Below are 27,734 nucleotides of genomic sequence, written 5' to 3'. Positions count from 1 at the left end.
TCTGGCTTTATCTGTCCCCTGGTTTTCTGGTCATTGCTACTACGTAGCTTTCACCATTTAAGAATAGTTCAGAATTATTGCGCAGAGACCTGCCATACCCAGTGCTTGCTGTTTTACCGTCCCTTTTAAATTGAATCCAGAAACCTACCGAAAGATCCAGTGCACTTGTCCAGACTGACCGAATAGAAGGGACGCCCCCTAATTCACAGGCTGGTCACATCCCTGCACCTCGCCTTCTCCATTTGACAATGATTGCTAATGGCCCATTCAGCTAAAGTATTTGCTTGTTAACAGGGAACAGAGCATGATAAATGTCCAGCAAGCTTGCAGCCTTTCAGATGCAGACTGGTGCATATTTATGGCAGGCAAATGACAAAAGGAGATGCTGAATTGCCCTGGCCTCCAGCTTTCTATGAAGAACAGGGTTAAAGTGATTAAAGAAGTGACACAGGAAGCCCTGCCACTGGTTTGCTAACCAGCGTCCAGCCCCTGGCTGTGCATTCTTACCTGCGAGGACCTATTTCAGAAGCATTGAAGATAAGGATGGTTGGACCCGGTCACCCAGTGAAAAGAAAGGGCGCTCAGTGGCGGATGTTTTCCATGCACACTGAATGCCAGGTGCACCTATTTCTGTGGCTCCCACAGAGGATCAGCCGAGGCTCTTTTATTTCCCTTTTCCTGTATAACCATCAAATATGTCATTCTAATCCAAAGCATAAAGTGGCTGGAGAGTGCAGACGTGCTGGTTTCAAATAAAAAACCATGGTAGGGGAAAGCTCCGTTCAAGAAAAACAAGTGGGTTCTGCCCTTAGTAATTCTCCAACAAAATGTGAAGAAAAAATTGGCAGTGGTGAGGTGTTAATAGTTGGCTCTTTGCATTCTCTAGAGCTGGGGAGGTAAATATTCTGACTCCTCAGTGGTGGGCAGACAGTGAGAACGCTGTGAATGAACCGAGGCTCAGAGAACTTCATTTTCCTCCTGTGTTCTGGATGAAACTGTGAAACAGTCCAGTTGGTTTTCTTGATTTAAGTTTGGTTGCACCCAATTTTAATTGCAGTCCTTGGATGCTTCTCCCAATACTTGCTAGTTAAGTCTCTCTTGCCCCTCAGGGCATCACTCCGTGCTCTTCACGTCCTGGTTACTCCGGGACCCCCCAGGAATGATGGCACATGCACCCCCCCTTCCCCCGCCAGCGTATCAGAAGCTCTGACCTGCAAAGCCAGTGTCTGCAGTGTCACCTTCCAGCACCTCGTGTTCCAGCTGAGACGCCTGAGACCCAGCCTATGGCGCCAGCGCCTGAGGAAACGCTTCCGAATCTCTCTATCCTTGCTCTTTCCTCGGCTCACCATGGCCTGAAAACCTTTGTTTGTCCTCCATGGGAATTGCCTGATGAGTGATGGGGCCAGCCGGTTCCGTTCAAGGGTGGCTCTGAATGCGTCTGCCTGCACAGGTAGTTAGAAGATGTCAGTTTTCACTTAGAACTATACTTGGGGTACATGGTGGGGCAAAGCAAGCTCCTCTAAGCCCTGAACCCCCTCTGTCTATGGCAAAATGGAGCTCCATGAAAATGGACTGTCCTTAGGCTCACAAGCTCCCTGAAATGACTGCTTTTTCTCTGTGGTGTAGATCAAACGTAATTTCTTTAAATCTTTTCTCTGTAATCCCGCAGCACTTTATGTCAATTCTGAGAGCAGAGGAAAGCCATGAGCCAGGGCACTGCCATGATTCATATGCAGGTCTTAATCTCTTCACCACCCTGCCTCTCCCTAAAGGCAGGGACCAGATTCTTCCAGGTCACCAGTCTCCTCCTGGAGCACTGACAGCCCATAAGTGTTGGTTGAGAACACAGACACGACCCCGATGTGTCTTTCTGGCCGCCCCCCTTGGGGTAACCCATTACCTGCTACTGGGTCTCTCTCCAGCGCAGCAGCTCTGGAACTTTCAGGCATCAGAATCCTGCCTGGAGGGCTTGTTAACACAAGGACTGCTGCCCACCTCCCCACCCCACCCCCGACCGACTGCTGGATTCCTGAGATTTGGGTGGGACCTGGAATTCACATTTGTAACAAGCTCTCAGCTGATGCCGCTCTGAGACCACACCTTGAGAACTGTTGCTCTGGATCAACTTTTTTTGGAAAACAGCTCAGGATTAGATCATCCTCCTAAAGGCTGTTTCGGATCTTGGAAGAAATCCCTGGCCTTGCCTCCCTGCTCTGGGCCCCTGCCTCTTGCCTTGTTGATCACTGATGGTAGATCATTCATTGATCTCTCCAGCAGGTGCTTATTAGCCATGAGGGCTGTTACACGAGGCTCTGAGAATACAAAGAACGGTGTCTTTCCTCAAGAGACCTAAGGGGGTGGAGGGTCTCCCGGATGGAAGCACGCAACACATGTTGTGGGCTGTGGTGCCCGGCAGGTGTGTTCAGTGGGAACAGGGGACGTCACGGCGTTCCTCCTGGGGGAGGGAAACTGGGAAGAGACCACACAAAGCCAAGCTCTGAAGCAAAGAACACAGGAAGCAAGTCAAAGTAATACATGGCAGCTGAAGGGGGGCACGTGTCCACACTGTACGTCTATAATAATCTATGTTATTTCTTAGTCTGAGCAGAGCTCAAAGACACAGCCCAGAAATGAACAAACAGACCCTGTGGGACAGCTCCCCCAGCGATTCCAGCCACCTTATTCCCCTGAGAAGCAGCAGGACCTATTCTATCGCTTTCCAGAATCTGTGTGCTGATCATGGAAAGGTCAGGCAATTCAATTTAGCACATCGAGCCGAGCAAGTGCTATTTTGGTTTAGCTAAGATCACATGCCTTGGAACCTGGAAGTTTGAGACCACTCCCAGTTTAGGCGTTTGCTGGCTGTGTAACTATGGCAGCAGTCTCTTCCATCCCTCTCAGTTTTTCCATCTCTGAAAGGGGGACAGTAATCTAATAGCACTGAATAAAAGAGTGATACGGTTGTGGTCAGCATTAAAAGACTCCAGCTCTGTACTTGGCACAACAAACCCGTAAATGACACCTGTCATTGGAGTTCCTGCTATGGCACAGTGGGTTAAGAATCTACCTGTAGCGGCTTGGGTAGCTGCATAGGCTCCGGTTTGATCTCTGGCCCAGCACAGTGGGTTAAAGGATCCAGCATTGCTGCACCTGCAGCACAGGTCACAGCTGCAGCTTGGATTCAGTCCTTGGCCTGAGAATGACCATATGTCGAGGGTGTGGCCATTAAAAAATATTAAAAGGAGTATCCATGAGGATGCAGGTTCGATCCCTGGCCTCGAGCCGTTGGTTAAAGATCCAGCATTGCCGTAAGCTGTGGTGTAGGTTCGGAGACACAGCTGAGATCTAAAGTTGCTGTGGCTGTGGCGTAGGCCGGCAGCTACAGTTCTGATTAGACCCCTACCTGGGAATTTCCTTGTGCTGCTGGTGTGGCCCTAAAAATAATTAAATAAATAAATAATTGGAGTTCCCATTGTGGCTCAGTGGTATCAAACCTGACTAGGATCCATGAGGACGCAGGTTTGATCCCTGGCCTCACTCAGTGGGTTAAGGATCCAGTGTTGCTGTGGGCTGTGGTGTACACCAGCAGCTAAAGCTCCGATTTGACCCTTAGCCTAGGAACCTCCATATGCCTCAGGCGCAACCCTAAAATAAAGGCCAAAAAAAAAGAAAAAAGAAAAAAGAATGCTTAATGAAAGTTAATTGAGTAGCTGCTGTGTGCCTGTTTGGGGTTCCATTTGCCTTCTCCATATAAGTGCAGAATGAATAAAAATAAAATGCTAATAAAGATTATGAAACGGCACTTGCACCTCTTAAAGCCCCAATGTGACATGGTACCTGTCGAGCTGTAGGATTTGTCCGTGTTCTTGAGAAATTCTCTGCTATATGAGGCACCCCCCCCCACCCCGCCTCCGACCCTTCTATTGTCAAATTAGAAACTCCTCTGCTTCCTACCCCCAAAGCTTCCTTGAAGCATGTATAACCCTGAATCCATTCAACTTCACCACAGATTGGGCTGCCTCCCCTTTATGTGCAGGGGAGAGTAAGAGACGGGGTTTTTGAATGAATACACATGTAGCATTTTTGCATGAGTGTTATATGCTCCATCTTATGTAGAAATCCACTCACCGGGTGGACGCTGTTTTATTTCACAGCGATTGTATGTGGCACTTACGAGGGGCAGTTATGCGCCACAGATGCTGACTCCTTAAACCTTCACAGTAACCACTTCAGGGAGGTACCTTCATGATCCCTGTGACACCAGTGGGGAGACCGAGCCATAAACTGGTTAATTATCTTGCCCAAAGTCATAATAAGTGGTACTAGGAAGTGGTACCGTCTGTATTCGAACCTGGGTGTTCTGGCTCCAGGATCCTTCCTCTTAATTCTCTGCCTCTCTTGCTTGTGCTGTCTCACGGAAGGATTAGAAATCTAACTAAATTAAGCATGCGCTTGGTCACAGCGGTACCCACAGGGTGAATTAAAAGAAAGTTTGGAGTATAATTCTTTCCTTGTCCACCTTGATTGATAGTCTTTCCTATAACGGGCACACGATGCTACATGGACCCTTTGAATCTTGGATAACGAGGTTCCCTCCGATGGAAACTAGACAGTTAGGAAAGCCTAGCCTATTAACGCATTTATTATTATCCCTTTGGCTGTTGACATTTTCCTTTAAAAATTTTCACCATTTGAGCATTTCTTCGCTGGAGGAGGCAAAGGTCAGCTTTTCGAGGAGAGGTCCGAGGAGTGCGATTCGATGTGTGTGTCAAGCTAAGGAGAGAGTGTGACATCTTTTTTAGAGTCTAGTCACAATTAAATGCCATTTTATTTTGGATTTTGGGATTTGCGCCAGCTTCCAGCTTGTCAGAGCCGAGACGACTCAAATCAAGTCCAGGCCTATTTCGACAGCAAACTGGGCTTCTGGCTTCCTGCCTGTGGATTCATTCAGGAGAGTCCATCTGGCTTTTGATGTTCTGGAAGTTCAGAGCAGTTTGTTTCAGGAAGCCGGGCAGGGAGGGTCGGTGGGCCTGGGGTGCCTGGGACCTCCGAGCCAGCCTCTGGTGGCATCTTCCCCCGGGCTTAGGGTCTGCCCACCTGCAGGCTCACCTGCAGAGCCCGCAGACAGCCCTCGGGAGCTCTCACACCACCAGATCCTCACGCTGCTCCGAGTTCAGAGCCTCGGGAATCCTCTGTCACCTCCTGGTCCCCCTCCCTCCCATATTTCGGTAGCAGCCAGAGCAACTTCAGGTATTTCGCTTTTGTTTGTGTTTGTTTTTTGGTCCAGCTCATCCCGGGCTGCTTGCAGGGATGGGGCAGGAAATGCACTGTCCCCACAGGTCCCGAGGCCTGCCATTCACGTCCTCTTTCTGATTTTCACGGCTGGGGGGGGATCTGCGGGTCTGGTTTCCCTCCTTTTGGCTGTTCACAGCGCAGACCAGGCTGCTGTGTGTGTCTCTTTCTTCTCTCTTCCTCCTCTGCTCCCCGAGCTGTCACAGAGCCGGGAGAGGGGCAGGGCAGTGGCTCCTGTCACCGACCCACAGCAGAGCCATACCTGACCCTCTGGAGCCAGGAAGAAGGAAGGGTCCAGCGTGTAGGTCGTTGAGAAGTGGCTGCATTGTGTTGGTGGACTTTAGTGCTTAGCTCGCCTGGCAAGGGGCTCTCTTCTTACAGCCAGGGAGCGCCAGGGTTTGTCTCCTCAAACCTCACCTGTGAAAGTGCTCTTTGTATATTCACACAAACACCCGAGCTCAATGCAGGGCCCCGGGGTGGGGCCCTGGGGTCCTGCGGGGACCAGACAGGCTCATCCTGGGGTCACAGTCTCCTTGGTGTGCCCCCGTCTTTCAGGGCCATTTTCCCTACCAGAGGGGAGACGTTTCATTCACCCACGAGATATGGGTGCATTGAGTCTCTACATAAGCATAAGTCTTGGAAACGAAAGTGTTGATCAAATGAAAGGGCTGAAGAGGGTTGAGGAAAAAGATGCTCCCACGCTCTCAATTGTGATCATGTGCTAAGACCTTCAGCTTAGCCCAGTTCGGTAAGATGTCCATGTGCTTTAGCTCCCAGTAGATAAGCGGGTGAATGTCCACACTGCGTCTCAAACAGCAGAGAACCACCTGGCAGTGCCCTTCGAATCTCTTTCCAGAATGGAGCCATTTTTCTTCCCGGGGCCTCCCCTGTGAATAATGAGAGGGTTCCGTCTTCCTTTATAGACTCTTGCTAAGAGCCTGGTTTGGAACAAGACTGTACAGGTGCGAACAAATTGCAGTTGGGAAAGAAGCCTGTATGGGCTCTCGCCTCTCAGGGTTATGCAATCCCTGTTTCGATAATGGAGCCGGTGTGGTCAGGCCAGCCTGACAAAGGTTGGCCCTGGTGAGTCACTCGCCAGCAACTTGCGCACTGCACAGCCCAGCATCCCAGCCCTCCTTTTCCAGCCCCCACTTTGGCCTCAGCTAGCTACAGAATTCATGGAGTGATTTTTTTTTTTTTTGGAAAGTTTTGAGGGAGGTTGTATTTAGCTCAGTTCCATAAATAAAGACCTCTATTGTGTGTGTGTTGGGGGGTGATTTTTGTTTTTAATTCCATGCCAAAGATTAGCTGGTCTCTGTGAACCCACGAAAAGAAAATGATGGTTTTTCTGTACATCACAGACTTTTAAAGGGACTTTGAGATGAAGCTGTCTTTTTCCAACCTTAGCTCGTGATAGGCGCTCCTTCCGTGAAGTGGGGCAGGGGTGGGGGTGGGATTTGGTGTAGGTGAAAATTAAATTTATCTACAGATAAAATTTCTTTTTATCTGTAGATAAAAAGAAACATTTGTGTTGTTTTCCTAAAAGAAAACTTCAACCACGAGAATCTTATCTTTGAGTGCTTATAAAATAAAATTTACTTTAGCCACCAGTGTTTTGAGCATGATATCACAAATGAATAACAAGATTAACATCAAAAGGAGTCAGTTTTCATTCAATTGTGCAGCATTGGAGGCTGTGAAATTTAATATTATTTTGACTTGTATGGTAATTGTGGAACGACAGAGGGAAATGGATTAAGTTTAAATAAAAGCGTACACAGCAGCGCACACAGACTGCCAAATGCAAGTTGAGGTTGCTGGGCTGAGAATAGGGCCCCTGCGCTCTGTCACTGCGGATTACAAAAAACTTCCCTTTACACTGCAGTTTATACTTTTTCCAAGTGTCTGCATGGATGAAGAGGCCTCCTCCTCTTGCAGAGTTGCAAAACCGGATTGTACACCCAGAGGCTCCCGGTGCGTTTGAATTTCTGTGCGTCTGAATTTCTGTGCATCTCATCTTTCCTTTCCTTGAAAAGATGTTGCTTGTCCTTGGTGTGAAGTTTGAAATGCCCTCCCGCCCTCCATCTGCAGCTCGTGGATTTAGGACACCTGAATGGTCCCAGATTGGAGAGCCTGCTTTTACCTTCCTTTTCTTTCCTTTGAACGAATCAGTTTCGTGTTGCAGATGATATTTGTTTTAGAAAAGTGTGAAAAAAGGGGCACCTATGAAAACAGGCAGTTGTTCCAGCCCCACACACATTGGAAGCAAAGCAAAAAACGTCCATTCAAGCCTCCAGTTACTACCTTATTTCTTGGAGCTTTAAAGCCACCAAGAAGACAGTGGTACGCTTACTTGAGGTTTTAAGGTAATGACTTGTTACTCCAAGCCTGGCATCTGGCAGCCTGATTCTGTATGAGCCTGACACACTGTAGAGGCCCCCCACCATCTCTCTGGTGGCAGAGTCAAGTTTGTGCAGAAACTTGTTCTGATGTGAGAGTGCAAAAGGGGGCAGTAAAGTGCTATCCACAAAAACAGGAAAATTGGTTCCCCAAGTCTTTCTGACGGTTGCCGTGGCCTGAGTCTTTCTTGGGCCCTGCTTTTATTCATTTATGACAAACTCGTCTGTTGGGGGCACTTGGAGATGATCTTATTAAGCTGGCAGCAATCTAGCATTAAACGGAAGTAATGCAAACCCAATTCACACCCTGCCTGTTTATGAAATGTGCCATCGAATTCACATACTCAGAAGTCCAAGTCACTTTCCTGGGGGATTTATATTGCCAAGGGTACAGAGCCTTTCTGAAGAGAAACCTGGGCTTCCGTGCTAATGCTGTTTTAGCTCCATGCAGCCCCGGAAGGCTTCAAGTGCATGGGGAGGTCACGGGGGTCAAGGGTTTGGGCCCCCCTCTAGCAGTGAGCATCTTTTATCAGGAGGGACCAAAGCAGTTCCAGCAAAGCAGTCTCAGGCTTACTTTCAGACAAGCCGGCCCACGAACTGACTGCTCTTCTTCCTGCAGCCTTTGACATTTAATTAAAAATAAAACCATCTTATGGGAGAAGTGCATGTTTTCCAGAATGCAGTCAGCTCAAAGTGTACTTGATCCAGAACTCTGGCTTGCAAATAAACCTATTCTACGAGATGATTTTGGGTGTGCACACCACCAGGGCGAACACCTTCCTAAAGTTGGGATTCAGAGTCCCTGCAATGGTAGCTCACTCCCAGATCTGTGCTGTTTAATGATTAAGCATAAGCAGTATCCCATTATTCTTCATTTATTTAAATAAGCTCATATATTACTACAGCTTTTGTGGACTCAAGAGTTGATTTGTGAAATCGACCATAATTCAGAAATAATAATAATTGTATTTAGTCGTGGTCTAGCATCACAAAAAGGTTTAAAAGTCTACAGGCCTTCAATATTTTGTTTTAAACCAGAATCATGAAAAATTGCTCAGGAGCAGGATACGACTCGTTCTTTGAAATGTGCGTTGAAACATAATGTTCCACTCAGACCACAGAAGCATCGGATGTTTATTGCAGAAAATTCTGAAAAACTCAGAAAGCTTAAAAACCACCCCACGTCACCCATCCAGTAGCACAGAGCAGACTCAGGAAGAGGCCCCGTGTTTGACCATCTGTGTCTGCATTCTCTGTATGGTCAGCGAAATGAACAGAGTAACAACACATGCTGTGTATGTGTGTATATTTTCACCTGAACTTACCATTTACGTTCAATAATCATATGCTCTAGTGATGTCGTTTGGAAACAGAAGGAAAAATAAAGTCAATTCTCCAGGACAAAAAGTCATGTCACTTCACTCAGACACTGAATCTTCTTGTGCTCCAGAGACCTAAGAGCATCACCTGTATTTCCTGTATCCCTAATTTGCATATCACCAGGATTTGCATGGGTCCTGTTACATGCGTAACGTGGTCCTGTTTCTCAGGTGGATGATCCCTGCCGTAAGTAGGCAGAAATATTCGATATTTAAATAGATACTTGAATTGTATGTGCATAACAGTACCCAGAGCAGACCCTCTTTCAGTGAGAAGCGCTGTGGTCATGTTTGTCTGGAGGGGGTTGGCCTGACCCAGTTGATGGTTTGGACACGGATGGTGGTCATTCCCTGTCTACAGCCTCTTTTTCTCGTCTCTCATGGTGTCAGCTTGAGATTTTGGTGTTTGGCTACAATGCATTGATTGCCCTCCTGTTACAGTAGTTGGCATATGTATTGTTTCCCTCTGGAGAACCAGGGCTTCTTATTTCAAGTCTATTTTCACAAACTTTTCAGCATCCAGGGGTTGGGCTTTTCTTTGAGCCTAACCTACAGATTTATGGCAACCTTGAAGAAAAGTACAAGAAGTTGTGGCAGGTTTGTCCTGAGGTGCCTGGGTTGTGATGGGGGCGCGTGCGGTCGTGGAGAGGGAGGAAAAGAAGCAGGGAGAATGGGGTGCCCGCGGGGGATGGTTGGGGCGTGCGGCTTGGCTCCCCTACACGGCCAGCCCCGAGCAGCTCAGCTCCTGGCCTCCCGTGCACCTTGCTCTTCAGTCAGGGCCAGGTTCAGAAGTCAGTCAAGCAACCACTACCTACGATTTACCCTGTGAGGCCTGGTAATGCAACACTGGTCAAAATGGAAACCGGACTGCAGGTCACGACGTGTGACGTTCCAATCTGTCAAAGAAGAGCGTGTGTCATGACCGCTGGACTCTGAAGTGGCAGGTTCATGCTTTCAGTGTGTTAAGCTAGTTTTTCAAACAAGCATGGGTTTGTAGTGTGGATTAAAACATTAAAGAATATTGTGCTGCCAGGGAACTGTACTCCGTACCCCGTGATAAACCATAATGGTGAAGAATATGAAAAAGAATGTGTATCTACGTGTAACTGCATCGCATTGCCGTACAGCAGAAACAAACCACCTTGTGGATAAAACTATACTTCAATAACATAAATTTTACAAAAAGGCTATCAAGTCTCCTAATAGCTGTGTTATTTTAAAAGTTTCTACAGTGGATGAGTATGAAGTTGGAATGTCTTCATTGAGATTGTTAGAGATCTAATTCAGATTATTAAATATTAAAGCCTAACTCAGGTTATTAGATGGAGTCAAAGTATTCCCCGTGGAAGTATCAGCATCTGGCTTGGTGAATAACTTTTAAAAACTTGGATTAAAGTTGATAGGTAATCAGAAGATAAAGACAGACTCTAAAACATCGAATTATGTCATTTCAGGCAGGAGACCTTCGGAAACCCTAGGCAGAGTTTCCATTTTATTCTGCGTTGTATTGTGTGTTTGATTCTGAGTCAGCCCATCTCATTGTCTTAGTTGGAAATGATTCATTGGGAAAAAACAAAGGAGTTGCCATTTCGGCTCCGCACACCCTGGTCTTCTGGGCTCCCAGGGGAAGACCTCCAGTAAGAGACACAAAAGCACAGTGCTGGTGCCCAGTCCTGACCCCGAAATCTCCCAGGAGGGCAGTGGGGTGACTTGCTCTGACTTTGGGTACCTGGCTCTGAAGGAGATCTAGCCTGGTGTGTTCCCCTCCCATCCAGCACGTGAGGCACTGTGAGGCTGAAGTTAATTCTCTGCTTTTGTGTTTTGCATTAAAACCAGCAGAAGTTATTAAAGAATACCTGGAGTCACTTTTTTAGTATCGTTTAACAAAAACAGCCTCGCCTCTGTGGTATGGGTTACAAACATGGGACTTTTCTTCTGTGCTTCTTTGGCTGCAAAATAGATAGATCTCACCCCAATAAAGAAATCTCCACTTGAGAGCCACTGTGCAGAGTTGGTGTGGTAAATGTAAAATTAGCCAGTTGTGGCCATCGTAATTATTCTTAAAAAAAAAAACAAAATTTCCAAGGTCAACAGCAAGGCAGGGGTCATATTGACTGTTACCGAATATTCAGGGCATAGAAGTGCTGTATGATCTGACTTGTAAAAGTCTCTGAGAAACCATAAGGTAGCAAGATCCACATGTACGTGACAGGGCTTCAAAACTGAAGCTCTGGTTACTGACTTGATTTTGACCTGTGGGACACATTGTCTTCCATTTTTAAAAATTGGTATTGAGAAAGTCACCCTGTTTTTCTTTCCACGTACATTCTGTGATTCTTAGGATTACCTAGAATCCCTGTGTAATATTGCATTTAAAACACAAGTTCCAGGTGTGGCCAGTTTCTTCCTCAGCCTTTGGTTCTTGGGCCCCCTGGAGAATGGCGGGTATACCAGATGGCCGCCCCCTGGGACTGTGGCAAGCCTGTGCACGGATTGACTTTCTTTGTTTTGATTTGCCTTAACTTCACAGCTTATCTTTGAAAAGCTCAATTTAGAAAAAGATGCATTTCCCCAAACCAGGTGTATGCTTTAATGGGATGCACTGAGAGCTGAGAAGTATGCAGGGAAAGGGGCTTTTCCTGTCGCCTCTCGAGTTTGGCATGGAGTGTCTTCATCTGGTTTGGATGTTGTGTGCATGTGCGGGGCTTGAATGAAGATGGTGATGGAAAGTTCTTGATCAGTGCTTAGCAAAGGGTGCGGGCTCAAAAGCAGCAGGGCTGCTGTTATTAGTGCTTCTGGAGGTGGTTAATTGCCTTGCATGTTCACTAGAAAGGGATTGCAGAAAACTGCTGATATTCCCGAGTACAGAGAGAATGGGTCCCCACCTGCACCACTCCTTGCTATCCAGAAATGCCATCACAGGAGGAAGTGGTCCTACTATGTTCTCAGCACACCCTCATCCCCACTCGAGGCCATCCTAGCTCAGGCTTCCTCCCGTGCTTCTGATCTGCAGATAGTTCGCGGCACTAAACTTGACTTAAATTTATTGTGTATGTCTTAGCTGCTATTCACTCATGCATATTTTAAACATCTACCAGATGTCAGCCCTTGGGCATCTGGTATTGAACCAGCCGTGCGTGGGACCTGCCTGCCCTCAGGAAGCTGGATTGTACAGCCCTAACCATCAGGGTCCTCGAGATTTCTGGCTCTCAGAGCCTCTGCCCCCAAAGAAGTTGCCTTAGTTGTCACACTCACCCCCCTCTGTCTGCTCCCGTGTTGCCTTAGAAACTACGAAGGCTCATGGACGGAGGGTATCGTGCTTAGTGAAATGAGTCAGAGAAGGATAAATACTTATGCGTGGAATCTAAAAAACAAAACAAATATAACAAGAACGAAACAGGCTCACAGATACAGAGAACTAACTACCTGTTACCAGTGGTGGGGGCAACATGGGAGAGGGGGTTAAGGGGTACAAACTCTTCTGCATAAAATAAATAACCTGCAAGGACATCGTGCAGCACGGGGAATGGAGCCAATATTTTCTAGTAACTCTAAATGGAGTAGACCTGTAAAAATTTTGAACCATTATGTTGTACACTTGAAACTAATATAATATTATGAATTAACTATATTTCAATTTCAAAAAAAATAAACAACTGTGAGGGCTTCTGGGAGGCAAAGGGACTTCTGGACTCCATGCACGTAGTGGTGACTTGGGCAATAAATCTGTGATTTGGGCTCTCAGCTCAATCACAACCTTTTCCTGCTGAGAAACCACAGTCTCATCAATTAAACAGATTGGTGTGCTAACTGGCTTGTCTACCTATATACCTATACACGCCTAAAAAGTGAACCTCTAAACCACTCAAGTATTGGGTCCTTTTGTATGGATTTAAATAAAGGAACATAATTTTTTTTTTTTTTTAGGAACCCTTGAAACCATTTTCCAGGGTGAAGGATCAAATCCTTGCCTTGCTTTTTGCCATAGTGTCTTCTGAAAAGTGCACTAATGCTTTCCCAAGCATTTGGAAGAGTGGGTTTTATTAGGAGTTACTTAATTATGAGCACGTCAACTACGCCTGGTGAAATTCAAAGTTCTTCCTATTCCTATCCCCTGGGTTAACCCCCAGCCACCCCCTGGGTTAACCCCCAGCCATCCCTTGACTTAACCCCTCCTTATACCTTGTTCCCCCATGCCTGACCATTAAAGCTTTTTATGTGATTTATACCATCTGAAACTATGTCCTGAAGTGTGAAGTTCCTTGTAGCCAAAGCAGCCCACGTGTCTATGTTCTTGACTTCACCCCATGAGCACCAGCAAGGATGGGAACTTGAGTCTGGGGGGTGAGGAGAGAATCCCTAGGTTCTTGGGCACGGAGGAAATCCACAGGGACCCTGGTTAAGCAGGAAAAAAAAAAAAATCATCTTCATGAAGGAAACAGGATCTCGGGAACGTTTTGAATGAAGAAAGAGCTTGGTGAGCCACCTGCAGTCGGAGGTGTGTTGTGGGAGAATCCTGAGATGTACAGACGTGGTACCCCTGCTTGGGGATGGATAGGGGGAGGTCCAATGCATCTTCTTAAAGGAATTCAGTGGGTGGACAAGAACGAGGATCCCTCTGGCTGCTAAGGGTCCTGAAGCCGGGGCAGGCCCCCAGGGGAGGTGGGCCGTGGTCAGTGCTGCTCTGTGTGAAGATCAGAGCTGAGAGGAGGCGGGTGCTGGCATCCGGGTGCATGATTTAGGCGGAGGTGTGACTTAGGAAGACTTTCAACAACAGCCAACATGTGCCAGCTGTTGAAGGAGCAGGTTTGGGATAGGAGATGTTTGGAGTGGGGTGGGAGGCCCCAGGCAGGAGTAGGCCTCTGCCTTGGATGCCGTGAAGATGTCTGAAGAAGGTTTAGGGGTGAGACACAGGAGAAGGATGTGTCAGGAAGGTGAGCCACGTAAATAATACTCGCTGCATCTCATTTATCCTGGTTCCCGGGCATCTCGTTCCCGTGTCCCAACCACAGCGGAACCCCGGGGCGCGGGGCCGGAGGGGGGGGCCTCAAAAAAGCCCTGTGCACAGACATGTGGAGTCTGTCCTCCAGAAACCGGAGCTGCGTTTTAGCCACAAAGAAGCAGCAGCCCACGCTGGCCCTCAGGGAACCCTGGGAGGCCCTTCAGTCCCCTGGAGTTGAATTTTGAACATGCCCGCCCCCGCCCAACTGCAGAAATGGCCAAGAAATTCATAGAGAGGCTCTTCTTAAGTGGTGATCTACCTGTCAGCAGTTCTAGAGAATTCTGTAAGGGTGCACCCATGATTGGATGAAATTTGTCATTGTTATAAAACATACTCATTTTGAGTCCTGCTTCTCAGAAAGATTAAGTGATTCTCCACTTTTCTGTCTCTTCTTTAACTTAAAAAAACATGTCATTCCTGCTGTGTAGCACAGGGAACTCTATCTAGTCACTTGTGATGGAACATGATGGAGGATAATGTGAGAAAAAGAATATATATACATGTATATGACTGGGTCACTTTGCTGTACAGTAGAAATTTACAGAACACTGTAAATCAACTATAATGGAAAAAAAATTTAAAAACCATGTCATATGCCCTTGCTTTAGCAAGCTCAGTTAAAAAAAAAAAAAGGTAAGAAAAAGCAAGAGGGGACCCTCTCCTTGGGATGGTAAAATAACACATTCCCAGAGAAAAGGGACCAGCCACTGTGTTCCACATGCAGTTTTTTTTCCTGCCATAAGGAGTATTCGTTTTTAATATAAATCTCTAATGTCATTTCTGCTATGTTCTGTGATGCTCCATAACCAACCTCATGCACTTTGCAGGTGAATTAATACCATTCTCACCTCAATCATAATTCTGATCTGAAATTGGAGTATCCCCATATTCCTGTACTTCCCTCTCTCCGTGAATTAGGACCCATTCCTAGGCACCGCTGGTGGGCTTTCCTGCTCAAATAAAACATTGGATTGGAAAGATTCAGACGTGCAATGCTTTTGTTCTTGGGCTTGAATATTTTAATGAGCCTGCAGGCTTGGCTGCTGAGGAAGGAACGAGATGGGATTTCTAAGTGTGTTCTTAGTGTTAGCACTTGTAGAAGGATGTTCATTAGGAAGCCCTTGTTGCTGTTTCTCAGAGAAACACCCCATTAGGAAAGATCTCTCAGCATCGTGGCTGGGAAGAAAGGGAAAGGGAAGAGAGAGCTTTTCCCTATAAGCGTTGAGGGTATAGTGTATCGGTAGTTTTAGTTCTAAAGATTTGCTACTTTTAAGAATTAATTGGAGCAAGTACATTTCAAGGGGGAGGGAAGGGGAAGGTTTGCAAGGCCAGGACAGTAGTGGCTGTCCTCATGAGCCAGCCGGGGACTTTTCATCTTCCAGCTGAATCAATACTACACCTAATTATTTCTGGTTATCTTTTATGGGTTTGTAAGACGTTTCTTCTGTTCGGGGTAATAAAAACCCCATTGTTTGATCAGTGACTAATTATGATAAGTAATCTGAAACAGTCTTGATGAAACTTGTCCGTTAAGTAGCATCAACAGCAAATGGAAACTAACAGGACAACAAAGTCTTAGTGCATCCACTGTTCTCTGGAATTGATGCCGCCTTTCTGAGGCCTGCCCAAGAATCTAAGGCTGCCAGTGGTTAAAAAATAACAAACAGGTGGGAAGGTCTGACTCACCACCAAGGAAAAGTTCTTGGGGAGCCACACAACGGAGCCCTGAAATATTACAATCGAGGGGGCGGGAGGGAAGTGTCAGCAGGTCGGCTGATCTTCCTGGGGAGAGATGGTTTCTTTCTTTTGCTTTTTCCTTTTTTCTTTCTGTAAAGCTTCCTTCCTAAAAACATGCATCTCGTGCCAATTTGGACTCAGATGTCTGGGATCCATAAAAGCGTGGATCTCTAATTTGGAGTTTGGAAAGATTGATGTTGTCTGCCTCTGTTGTCATTATCCTTAATACTGTTCATTGTTTCAACTCAATGGCGCTTTTTTTTTTTTTTATGCTTTTAGATTTCTACCTGGACAAGGACTGGTACTATACCCACAGATAGGAGACAAATTGGATATTATTTGCCCCAAAGTGGACTCTAAAACTGTTGGCCAGTATGAATATTATAAAGTTTATATGGTGGATAAAGACCAAGCAGACAGATGCACTATTAAGAAGGAAAATACCCCTCTCCTCAACTGTGCCAGACCAGATCAAGATGTAAAATTCACTATCAAGTTCCAAGAATTCAGCCCTAACCTCTGGGGTCTAGAATTTCAGAAGAACAGAGATTATTACATTATATGTAAGTATAATTCTATTTATTTATTTTTTAGAAATTAGGATAAGCTAAATAGGTTGGTATCAATTTTTGTTTCCTTAAAAGTATCATTGTGGCAAATATAATTTGGTGGGAATCTTTGCTGAAAATTGTCCCTTTTTTTTTTTTTTAAGAAACTTTAGTTGAATGAAGGGCCCTGTACTAATAGTACTCATAAATATAAATACTCAAAGAGAAAAAAACTCCTAAAGCTTTTGTAGTATTGGAGTAAATGGATATCTATGAATATACTCAGCATCTCTACTGACAAAACCGTTTTTAAGAACCATTGGTGAGATTTTGATAGGTGAATCTTGTGCGATGACTTCATCCACCCATCCATCCATCCATCCATCCATCCATCCATCCACTCATTCATTTAGTATTTACTCTGTGCCAGAAACTGTGCCTAAGTGTTAGGGGTTCAGCAGTGAGCATTGTGGCTTAATGGTACCCATGCTTCACGGAGCTTATATGTTCAAAGGATGGGGATTACGGGGGAACCACAGGAGACCATGGGCAAGTTAAAGTCAGAGCTGGAAGAATAAGACAAAACTTGGGTTTGTTCAGTGAGCTACTTTTTTTTTTTTACCTGTGTCATAGCTCAACACATCATTGTAGGAACAGAGCCTGTGTTCTTTGGGTCATTTCTGAGCTGTCGTTCTGTCCGGATGCTGTGAAGTGAGATGAGGCTTGAGCCTGCTCGGGGCAGGTCACCTGTTGGCAGAGGCGAGGCTTGTGCAGGTCCAGGGCCTGTCGGGGTGCAGCCTGGGTGACTGCGGTAGCTGTTGCCAGTGCTCAAGCAGTGATGTGGTTTTCCTTAGTTTCTTTGGTGAGTCAGCGCTCACTGGTCATGACCGGCTCCAGTGCACCGAGGCACCAAGCTGCTGTCTACTGGGTGTCCTCTCCCACCTCTGGGTGGTGATTAGCCTGAAGCTCTGACTGTCTCCACCTCCTAGCTGCCTGAGGTGCCCAGTCAATAATTCATTGACTACTTACTTCTTAAGTACTCAATAATATACCCTTTTCTACTTTTTATTACCTTCATTAGTAAGGAAAACAAAGATGGTAATAGCCATGTAATCCTTGTCCTTTTTGTGATCCTGAAATGCCCCAGAGATTGAAAACCTGTTTTTAAGCCAAACTGATGCACAGAGAATAGCTTGGCAAGACTAAGTAACAAAGAAAGCGGGGAAGTGGTAAATTATAGATTTAAAAGCACTGCGATCATGCAGTGAAATTAAAAGCACTCTGAAGGGCTGACACAGCAGATGGGTGGTAAAGTGTACAAAATAAGAGAAATCTTTGAGAATATAAAATAGTTATTAGGGGAGTTCCCACTGTGGCTCAGCATTAGCGAACCTGACTAAAATCCGTGACATGCGGGTTCAATCTCTGGCCTCGTTCAGTGGGTTAAGGATCTGGTGTTGCTGTGGCTGTGGTGTAGGCTGGCAGCTGCAGCTCTGACTCGACTCCTAGCCTGGGTACTTCTATATGCCGCAGGTGTGGCCCTAAAAAGTAAAAAAAAAAAAAGGTGAATAGGTAAAATACACGGAAACCTTTAGTGTTTAGAGACCCAACAGTGTATTCAAAAAACTTTGTAAGTAAGACTGTTGACCAGGATGCTGATGTTTAGCCTACCATTTATAGGGCGCTGGACCTGACCCTGCCGAATTCATCAAGAAGGTCAAGGCGCTTGGGTAGCGAGAGAGAAAGGGTGCAGGGCTGCCTGGAGATCAGAGGTTCTCCGGATTAAATACGTGCCCCTAGTACTGTGCCTGCAGCCTGAGCTGCCACCTGGCCCTTCCCGGAGATCAGCCACCAAGCCCTGTTCCCGCCTCCTTAGTTTATGACGTCACGCAGATGGCTTTGTTGACCCTAAGTTCCCCAGAGTGCAAACGGGTTCTCGACAGATGTCACCGGTTTGGTCTGAAAGAAGACCCAAGACATGCAGAGAAATACATGGTTTATCGACCCCTTCATGTTTAATGGAACGAGCATTTAATAACACCTTGTTATCTGCACATGGCAGGTTTGTATTTAGAAGCACAATTTAATTTATAATTATAAATTATTAATCCACACGGTAATGGTATCCCTCATCTTTCTTTCTCTAAGAATTCACAGTTGGGTTCAGTAACAGGCTCCCCAGCAGGTAGCTGAGCTACGCCCGTCTCCAGAACCTTCCCTGGAGCTTGATTTATGGTGCCAAAGCCTGTGATGGGCTGGGACAGAGGTTCTAGGAGTCGAGAGTTTCACGTTGGAAACAATGCGTGGCTGTTTGAGTGCCGCTGGCTGGGTGGTTGTCCCAGGCTGGGGAACAGACCCAGGGCTCAGAGGGACCCCCTCGGTGCAGAATGGAAAGACATCACAGGCGTGGCGAGGGAGAACGCAGGCAGCAGTTTCCCATTCATCCTACAGAAAGGCCAGTGGTTGGACAGCTTGCCCTGGAAAGGAACTGAATGAGGAAGAGAATAAATCTTAAAGAGTTTAGAAGTTCCTGCCGTGGCTCAGTGGTGACGAACCCGACTAGTATCCATCAGAATGTGGGTTCCATCCCTGGCCTCACTCAGTGGGTTAGGGATCCGGCGTTGCTGTGGCTGTGGTGTAGGCCAGCAGCTGTAGCTCTGATTCGACCTCTAGCCTGGGAACCTCCATATGCCACAGGTGTGGCCCTTCACAGACCAGAAAAGGGGGGTTTAAAAAGCTAATGTTGACTTTCCATTGCTTCTTCAAGAATCCCAAGACACAAAAATAAGGAGAGTTTTGAAAGTCACCGCAATCACTCACACGTATCCGCAGGGTCACACAATACTGAAAACAGCTCCATTCTAGTTGGCACGATGGAAGGTTCTCAGATGCACGTGCATATTCTGAGCACCTCCAGTCACCCTACCGCTTCGAGTTAAGAATATTGGTGTTTTTCAGTTACTACTGGGTCTGTCCCATGCATGCGTTTAACTCCACTCTCTGTGTCTGGCCAGTAGGTGCCCAGGGCACCGATGTGAAGAGCATCTTCCGTGGGTCCTGGTTTCTCTCCCTGCGACGGAGAAAGAGAAGCGATCGATAGTCTGGGTAGCGCTTCCAAACCCCACAGGGGGACAGTCCGTGTGGCCAAAGGACTGAGTTGGAGCTGGTGTTGGGGGATCCCTGGAGGAACTGATGGCAGGAGCTCGGGGTCGAGAGCCAGAGGACCTGAGTTCTAGTCCCGCTGCCTGAGCTGAACAAGAAAGTCCCTTTGTTTCTTTGAATTGTAGTTTCTTCTCTAGCAGCTGCTGCTCCTGTGGTGGTGTCAGCCTGGCTCATGAGGAAGGTCTCCAGCGGTGGGACGTGCACATCCGGTCTGGGACCTCTTGTTAGTGTGGCCCTTCTCCAGCTGAAGGGACAGTATCCCCTGGAAACTCCTTAAAGACAGCTAATCTGATTTGCAGTGTTACCAGATTTATAAAATACAGGCATCACAACCTTTAGGTTTTAGATGTAAATATTACGTGTTAGTTGGGAGTGTATTTTGAAACCTGCCGAGGACCCACTACCTTCTCCTAGGAAATGACCTGGCAAAATGATATGGAGCCTCGTTAGTTTTTCTCCTACATGGTTATTTGCTCTGACCTGCGGCGAAATGATATATATAGGCTTTCTTAATGTTTAGAACGGACTTTTGCAAGTGCCCCATTTCAGTCATTAGCCTTGGATTTAATCCGCATAATCAAATCTCATCTTAAGATGACCCCAAGCTGGGTGTGCCTTGACTGTTTGGTCTGGTTTTCATTAGATTCAGATTCTTAATTGCCTTAAAAACACAGGGAACATTTTGTATACCCTACAGTTGTTTTATCATGTCTTTCATTTTTTTTCATTAAGTTTATAAACTGGCCCTCTGTTCAGGGATTGCCCGTCGTCAAGGGAAGCTCTTAGGAAAAGCAGTCGGCATCAGGAAAGCATTCGGAACCCTGTTCTCAGCCTTCATCCACACCATGTGTCAGCCCCTTTTCCTGTAGATACTTCCTGGGCTTGGCTGCCGGTGGCATTTTCCAGGTGACAGCCCAGGGCCGCGTGAGTCAGCAGTTTTTGGGGTGGAGGCCTTTTGCAGTGTCTCTCTGCCCAGAGGACCCGTGGGTTCATCCCGCCTCAGCATAAAACCTCGCAAAATCCCTACAGAGAGGTTTTCATCGCGTGGCCCCATCATGTGAGGTAGAGATGGATGCAAAGGAATGCCACTGTGTGGATGCTTTTTCAGGGAGCAGTGGCCGAGGCTCAGCTGGTAGAAAGAACACCTCATGCCAGGCTGCCTCCCGATGTAGCTTCGTGTGGCTTTGACGTCCTCCAGGCTGTACGTAGCCAAGACGTGGACGTGTGACATAACCTGAAAGTCATTTCTAATGGGGGTTTGACTAGACATTGCTCTATAACTGCACCTCGCCGTGTTCTCAGTGGTCCTTCTGAAAAGCGCCCTCCCTCTCCTCGCCCGGGAACGTCTTTCTTGAGAAACACTGGGTGAGTTTGAATGAGTCACTGTTTCATAGGCCTTTCATCGGTGTCCTTCTCCAAAGCAACTTTTAAAAAAAAAATTTTATCAGCACATATAAAGTTGGAAAGCTCCACCATCAGCTTTGCTGTTTTTTTAGGCATAAACTCTGCTTCTGAGCAAAATTGCATAATAAATGAAAATGCTTGCACACAAATAGGAAACGCTATTCTTAAAGAATCAAAACAGAGGAACAGCAGATTCCCGTATTTTTGTGGAGTGTTTGCTTCCGTTCTTTTTGTTTGTTTGTGTTTTCCTTTTCTGCTTTTGATTTTCTTATTTCATGGCAAGTGGCACTAAAATATTACTCTGGAGTTCCCATCCTGGTGCTGCAGAAACGAATCCGACTAGCATCCATGAGGATGCGGGTTCGATCCCTGGCCTCACTCAGTGGGTCTCGGAGCCAGCCTTGCTGGTAGCTGTGGTGTAGGTCGCAGATGCGGCTGGGATCCCGTGTTGCTGTGGTGCAGGCTGGCAGCTACAGCTCTGATTCGACCCCTAGTCTGGAACTTCCGTATACAGCATGTGTGGTCCTAAAAAGGCAAAAAAAAAAGTCTTTTTAATTAAAAACAAAAATATTACTAAGTGTACTGTAACCCCTAGCAAAATAGGTATAGGACATTTAGGATGTCTTTTTACCTACAGTTTTTTTTTTTTTACTAATATATATGTGGCCTCTGTAACGTGACGCTGTGCTTTAGTTGGTGAATTCTTTACATGATAAATGTAGCAAAAGCTGCATTTCCATCACTAAACATCACCAAGTTCAGGGGTGTGACAACATCAGCCTGTCCCTTATCTGACTTTGGAGTAGGGTAGGGGTCCTGTCCAATACCTTCCACAGAATTGTTAAATTCAAGTATTTAAACACATTTTCATTTTTGACCTAAACTCTTGCCTTGGTAGTAGAATGGTCACGTGAATCTTGCCTGTTTGGAGGCCACACACACACACACTCACACACCACTTAGAGCGACAGATTAACATGGTGGTAGGTTGTGTGTCCAGAGTCCGGCTGACCTGGGTTCTCAAAGGCCCTTTGACAGGTAACTTAACTAGTCCGCCTCAGTCTCTCACCGGTAAGCTGGGGGTGTTGTCGATACCTGCTTTCTTGGGATGATGTGCATTTAAAGGGGGGAGGTGCATCCTCATGGACACAGTGAGCCACAGCAGGACCGCCTACCCTCTTTAAATGCCGGTTCGATCCCTGGCCTCGCTCAGTGGGTTAAGGATCTGCGTCGCTGCAAGCTGCAGTGCAGGTCACAGATGCACCCAGGATCCCATGTTGCCCTGGCTGTGGCAAAGGCCTGCAGCTGCCAGTGTGAGTTTGACCCGTAGCCTGGGAATTGCCACATGCCGCAGTGAGGCTGTAAAAAACCTAACTGACTAAATAAAGGGCAGTGCAGGCAAAGTGCTTACTTCCACAGCAGGCGCCGGATACCTACAGCTGGGGGTCTCTTTGGGGGGAGCGGGTGGGGTGGGGGGACGCGTGGGGCAAAGGATTATAAGCGAACCTGTGCTCTCCTGCAGAGAAGACAGGCTCAGGAAGTTTCCTTTATTTGCACACCATCCACAAAATGCAGCTCCAGGACTTTACAAGTTTTACGAAAGCTGCGTAACTTAATTCCAGGAGCTTCCCTCTGTTTGGTCTCCTTGGAATGTTATAAGCGTTCTTTTGTCCCCGGGCTTCCCTCACCAAGAAACACACATTGAGGGATCTTTTTGTTGCTGGAGTTGCCCAAGCTTGTTGGCAGGTCCTCCCTAAGACCCTGAGGAGCCTTCTCAGGGTATAATCGGCTCCTTACCTGCCAGGGCTTCTCCTCTGCTCCTTGTTGCACAGAGGAAACGCTGATAACTGCAGCAGCATCCTAAGGTAGGATGCATCTTCTTCTGGAGGAAAACTTGCGTGTCAGAGTGGCCTTGTCACTGAGACGGCTGGGAAGGTACCTCATGTCATTAGTCTGGTAATTAGAAGCATCCTTGTTATTTTTTAACATAAAATATTATTTTAGGAGTTCCTGCCACGGCACAGTGGGTTAAGAATCCAATTAGTTGTCCATGAGGACACGGGTTTGATCCTTGGCCTCGTTCAGTGGGTTAAGGATCTGACATCGCCATGAGCTGTGGGGTGGGTTGCAGATGCGGCTCAGATCTGGCGTTGCTGTGACTGTGGTGTAGGCTGGCAGCTGTGGCTCCCATACCGGCAAACGAGCCCTAGCCTGGGAACCTCCATGTGCCGCAGGTGTGGCCCTAAAAACCAACCAACCAAACAAACAGCAAAGAAGCCAACTGTAGCGGCTCAGGTCGCTGCAGAGGCACAGGTTTGATCCCCAGCCTGGCACAGTGGGTAGGTGTTGCAGCAGCTGCAGCCTTGGCCTTAATCCCTGGCCCAGAAACAGACACTTCCATATGCCACAGGGATGGCCGTAATATTAAAAGTTATATACATATAATTTTATGCTAAATACGTATTGAAGGCTTTCTCCTGGAGTATATTAGTGGGGCTCCTTGTTGAATTTAATATAAGTAAAGCATAAATTCTTTACACTTTAAGCCATCACATCTCCGCTTCCACTCAGTTGGAGCTTGTGCTGAGAAACGTCTGGCTGGCGGGTCTCACGGAGTCATGGCTGTTGGGACATTTATCCCATATCTGTCGGGTTTCTGAGGATTAGGCTATTGCAGAACGAGACTCTGTTCCTATTCGTGGCGTCACCTAGGCAGTAGTGACAGCTGATCTCATTTAAAGCTAGACTGTCCTGTGAGCCCTTTTCCTCATTCCCGAAATAACCTCTGAAAGGACAAGATGATCCTGGTTCCTAAGGAGATGGGGAGGGACTAGAAACCTCGTCTATGAAAGATGAGCAGACGAAAAAGGAAGGAGGTTCCCTGGAAAAAAAAGAATTATTGAGGGATGGCCCAGAAGAAAACAGCCTTTACTGATTCATGGAATACATCTTAGTATCTCTAACACCTCTCCTTGTAGCTTTTTGAAAGTTTACTCAGGCTTGGTAAATAATTGAACTGTCCTGGAGACGTCGTACAAGCTCAAGAGCAAGTTTCTGTCCTAATAGCCTTTAAATATTCATCACGAAAATCAAAATTTAAAGCAAAACAAAGCACTTTAAGAAAGAGCCAAGAGGCATTAGACAGACATGAAAAGACTACTTCGCGAAAACTTATTTATGTAGCTCTTCACAGTCACACAATTGTTCCTAAAAATCTGAAATCGCAGCCTGGGTGTTTGATCACTTAGAGGGAAGTTGTGTGGCCTCACATATTCGGTGTCACTTTGCCATATCGAAACACAGGTGACAGAGGAATTTTTATCACTGCGAGAAAACAGAAACTTAGAAAGTGAGAGTAGGAGTTCCCGTTGTGGCTCAGTGGGTCAAGGACCTGATACAGTCTCTGAGGATGCAGGTTTGATCCCTGCCCTCACTCAGTGGATTAAGGGTCCAGTGTTGCCGCATAGCTGTGCATACATTGCAGACACAGCTCAGATCCATCATTGCTGTGGCTGTGGTGCAGGCCGGCAGCCACAGCTCTGATTGGACCCCTAGCCTGGGAACTTCCATATGTGGCAGGTGTGGCCCTAAAAAGAAAAACGACAGCAACAACAACAATAACAAAAATCCAAAGTGAGAGTAGTTTAGTACAGGCCTCCCAGCCATGGACCGTCAGGAGCAAAACTCAAACCAGGGCTGTCAGGCCCTTTGACCAGAGTCACTGGTTTATGACAGTACCTGTCCCCCGGTCACCAAGCATATACAGATATACAACACGAGAGGACGGGTAGTATGTGTCCAAAGCACACTGCATACATAGCGTGTGCATACGTGCATGCTCCTTGGAATGGAGGCCCCATGAACCCTCTGCTTGCATTGGACATGCTGGACCAGAAGGCCTGTCCCGTATTGTGTAATGTGTAGCTAACTTCAGTCATGTGCCCCACAGTTGACCTAAGAAGATTCTGCAGAGCGATAGGAAAGGAGAAAGGGCCATTGGTTAACCGTGTTTGTCAAAGCAGTTTGTCAGATCTACTAAAATTTTTCTCTTTTCTGATCTGTTATCTATTAATCCATTCCCCTTCTTCAATAAGACTATGCTTTGTGTTTTATCAAGGATGGTTGACCCTGGAACAACATGGATTTGAACTGCTTGGGTCCACTTCAATGCAGATTTTTCTCAGTAGTAAATATTATGGCACTGCAGGATGGCTGTTGGGTGAATCCTTGAATGTGGAAGAATGGTGGGTACTGAAGGGCTGACTATAAATTATACTCAGATTTTGGTCTATGTGAGGCTTGGTGTCCCAGTTCCCTTGTTGTTCAAGGTCAAATGTACTATGAGGCTCTCCCATAGAAAGTGACTAAGTAATACAATTAAAAATAATAAAAATCTTTCAAATATACAGAAGAGACAAAAAAGACTTCCAATTTCCTTAGCCAAGTATAAGTGCTACTGTTTGCATAGACAAGTGGATGGGTGGATGGAAGGATGGATGCACAGGCAGAACCCAGAGAAAAAATTCAGTAGATGGGTGGGCAGATGGAAGGGTGGATGGAAGGATGGATGGATGGGTGGGTAGGTGGGTGGATGGATGCAAGGATGGGTGGATAGATGGAAGGATGGATGGATGGATGGATGGATGGATGGGTGGGTGGGTGGGTGGATGGATGGATGGATGGGTGGGTGGGTGGATGGTATTGGTGTATGGGTGGGTGGTAGATGGATAGAAGGATGGGTGGATGGGCAGGCAGAACCTCTGGCAGGAGCATAATTGAGCTCTTCACAGAGGAGTCAGGCTATGTGTTGCTCAGAGACAGTCCTGCTTCCCCCGTGGCGTTTTGCTTTAGTGGAGTAACCCAGTTTCGTTGTTCCTGATGCTAAACCAGGAGATGAAGGTATTCTTTTATTGAAGCAAACATGTGGAAAATTGCTCTGGCTTCCTGGAGTACAGAACCTGTCCCCTGAACGGAATTAGGTTCATGTGTAGGGCAGAGTCAGAGAGGGCACTTTAGCGGGGTTACCCCTGGTCTCTAGATGGTCAAAGCCAATAACATCACGTCCATCGAAACTATTATGCCATGAGAGTGGCGCATTTTCTCATCTGCAGTGTTATGTTCCGAACTGTCAGCAAACATTAATTCAGCCACTGGTGAAGCCCTACCAGCCAGTGATGAACTTGGCCTCAGATGGAGCTTTTCCACTTCAGTGCTGCGGGCTCCCAATTACTGGGTCATTAATATCATTGCATGCGATTAGTGACAGCAGACCGAGCAGGAGGCTTGTGGGATGTGTGCCCTCCCCACCATGAACTTTTTACTTTGACCTTTGTGATCTAGACATTTCCACACAGATATTTTAATGATGAAGACCGTTAGCAACTCAGGACCGGCTAGGCATTGTGTGCTAGAAATAATTCACTCGAACACACGCTTCTTCATGGCTCAGAATATTTGTATTAGATATTATCACCATCTCTTGCCCAGGAAGTCTCATGTTTTAAAAAAAATTGGAAAGCTTAAGTAAAGCGGAAATGGACAATAGGGAATTATGTTTTATCTTTAGAATTCTGACATTTTTGTTTTGTCTTGTTTTTAGTGCGAGTTTGGTTATTATACTGATGTGATCATGGTCCCTATTTTTGAAACACAATTCCTCTTTCTTAGGAAGTTTTGGCCCTTATTAAGGTTGACTCTCAATGATTACCTTTATAGGTAATTATTCGATTACCATTGACCACCACATTCTCAGATGTGAATTCCGAATCACGGTGACGATAAGATAAAACTCCCTTAAAGCACACTAGATGTAAAGCTTTTTTATGAAGTCTTGTTGCACTTTTTTTTCTTTTTTTGCCTAATGAGAGATTCTACCTGTATAAGTCATCATAACTTTTAGTCATAAAATTTTAGACTTAGAGATGTTTTTCCCGCCACAGAATTTATGAAAAATCAAGACATCAAGGTGTGACGAGCAATATTTTGAGGGGAAATAAAGTAAGCCACTCATAAGTGATCTCACGTGTCTAAGCATGTCTCTTGCAAAAAGAGGGGGCAAATGATTTATTACTAGGACTGTTTGATCTTTCTCAGGAAAGTGGCAGTACACCTGCAGAGTCTGGAAGTATTTCTGTTATTGACGTAGTCCCTGCTGTGCACACACACACACACTCCTTTTCCTTCTCCCATCTTTTTCACTCTGGTTGTATGTGGCCAGTGATTTTCCAGGACTGTCTCATCAAAGGTAACCATGGTTCTTAGCATCTTCAGAGATTGTCACCAACTTGATCTTCGTATACACTTCTTAATGGTGAAAAGATTTTATGAGTGAGCTGTGATAAAATCTCTTATGTGCTGGAGGTGGTATTTATCACTTTATATTTTGACTGCTCTCTCAATAGACTGACCTCCATCAACGTCCAAGTCTCATGTGACAGGAGACGGGAGATATGAAAACATATTTGGCACCTGTAGACAGTTCGGCACAGTATCTTGGTACCTCCCTCTTCCCCAAAGAGTATTATCAAGTGGCAAAGTAATAGGTCATTCACTCTTTCTAGTGAACACACAAACCAGAGCAGTTTACTAAATGGTTTCAAAGGTGTTTACGTTTTTAAAACTCTTATTTCTGAGATGTCAGCAGTGTCCCAGTGAACATTTAAAATTGAGGAAAGGGGAGTTCCCGTCGTGGCGCAGTGGTTAACGAATCCAACTAGGAACCATGAGGTTGCGGGTTCGGTCCCTGCCCTTGCTCAGTGGGTTAATGATCCAGCGTTACCGTGAGCTGTGGTGTAGGTTGCAGACACGGCTC

General features: G+C 46.3%; 1 protein-coding gene across 1 annotated transcript in view; it reads left to right on the top strand.

The window, feature by feature from the left end:
- EFNB2 (ephrin B2) overlaps positions 1–27,734 on the top strand; it is a 47,868-nt gene that overhangs the window by 6,819 nt on the left and 13,315 nt on the right. The window contains exon 2 of the mRNA XM_047755933.1: positions 16,089–16,372. Within this exon, the coding sequence (XP_047611889.1) occupies positions 16,089–16,372 (284 nt within the window). The remainder of the gene's footprint in view (positions 1–16,088; positions 16,373–27,734) is intronic.

This window comes from Phacochoerus africanus, chromosome 13 (genome assembly GCF_016906955.1).
Source record: "Phacochoerus africanus isolate WHEZ1 chromosome 13, ROS_Pafr_v1, whole genome shotgun sequence".
Taxonomy (NCBI): Eukaryota; Metazoa; Chordata; class Mammalia; order Artiodactyla; family Suidae; genus Phacochoerus; species Phacochoerus africanus.
The sequence above is the reverse complement of the archived record's forward strand: the minus strand, read 5'-3'. Positions and strand labels throughout refer to the sequence as shown.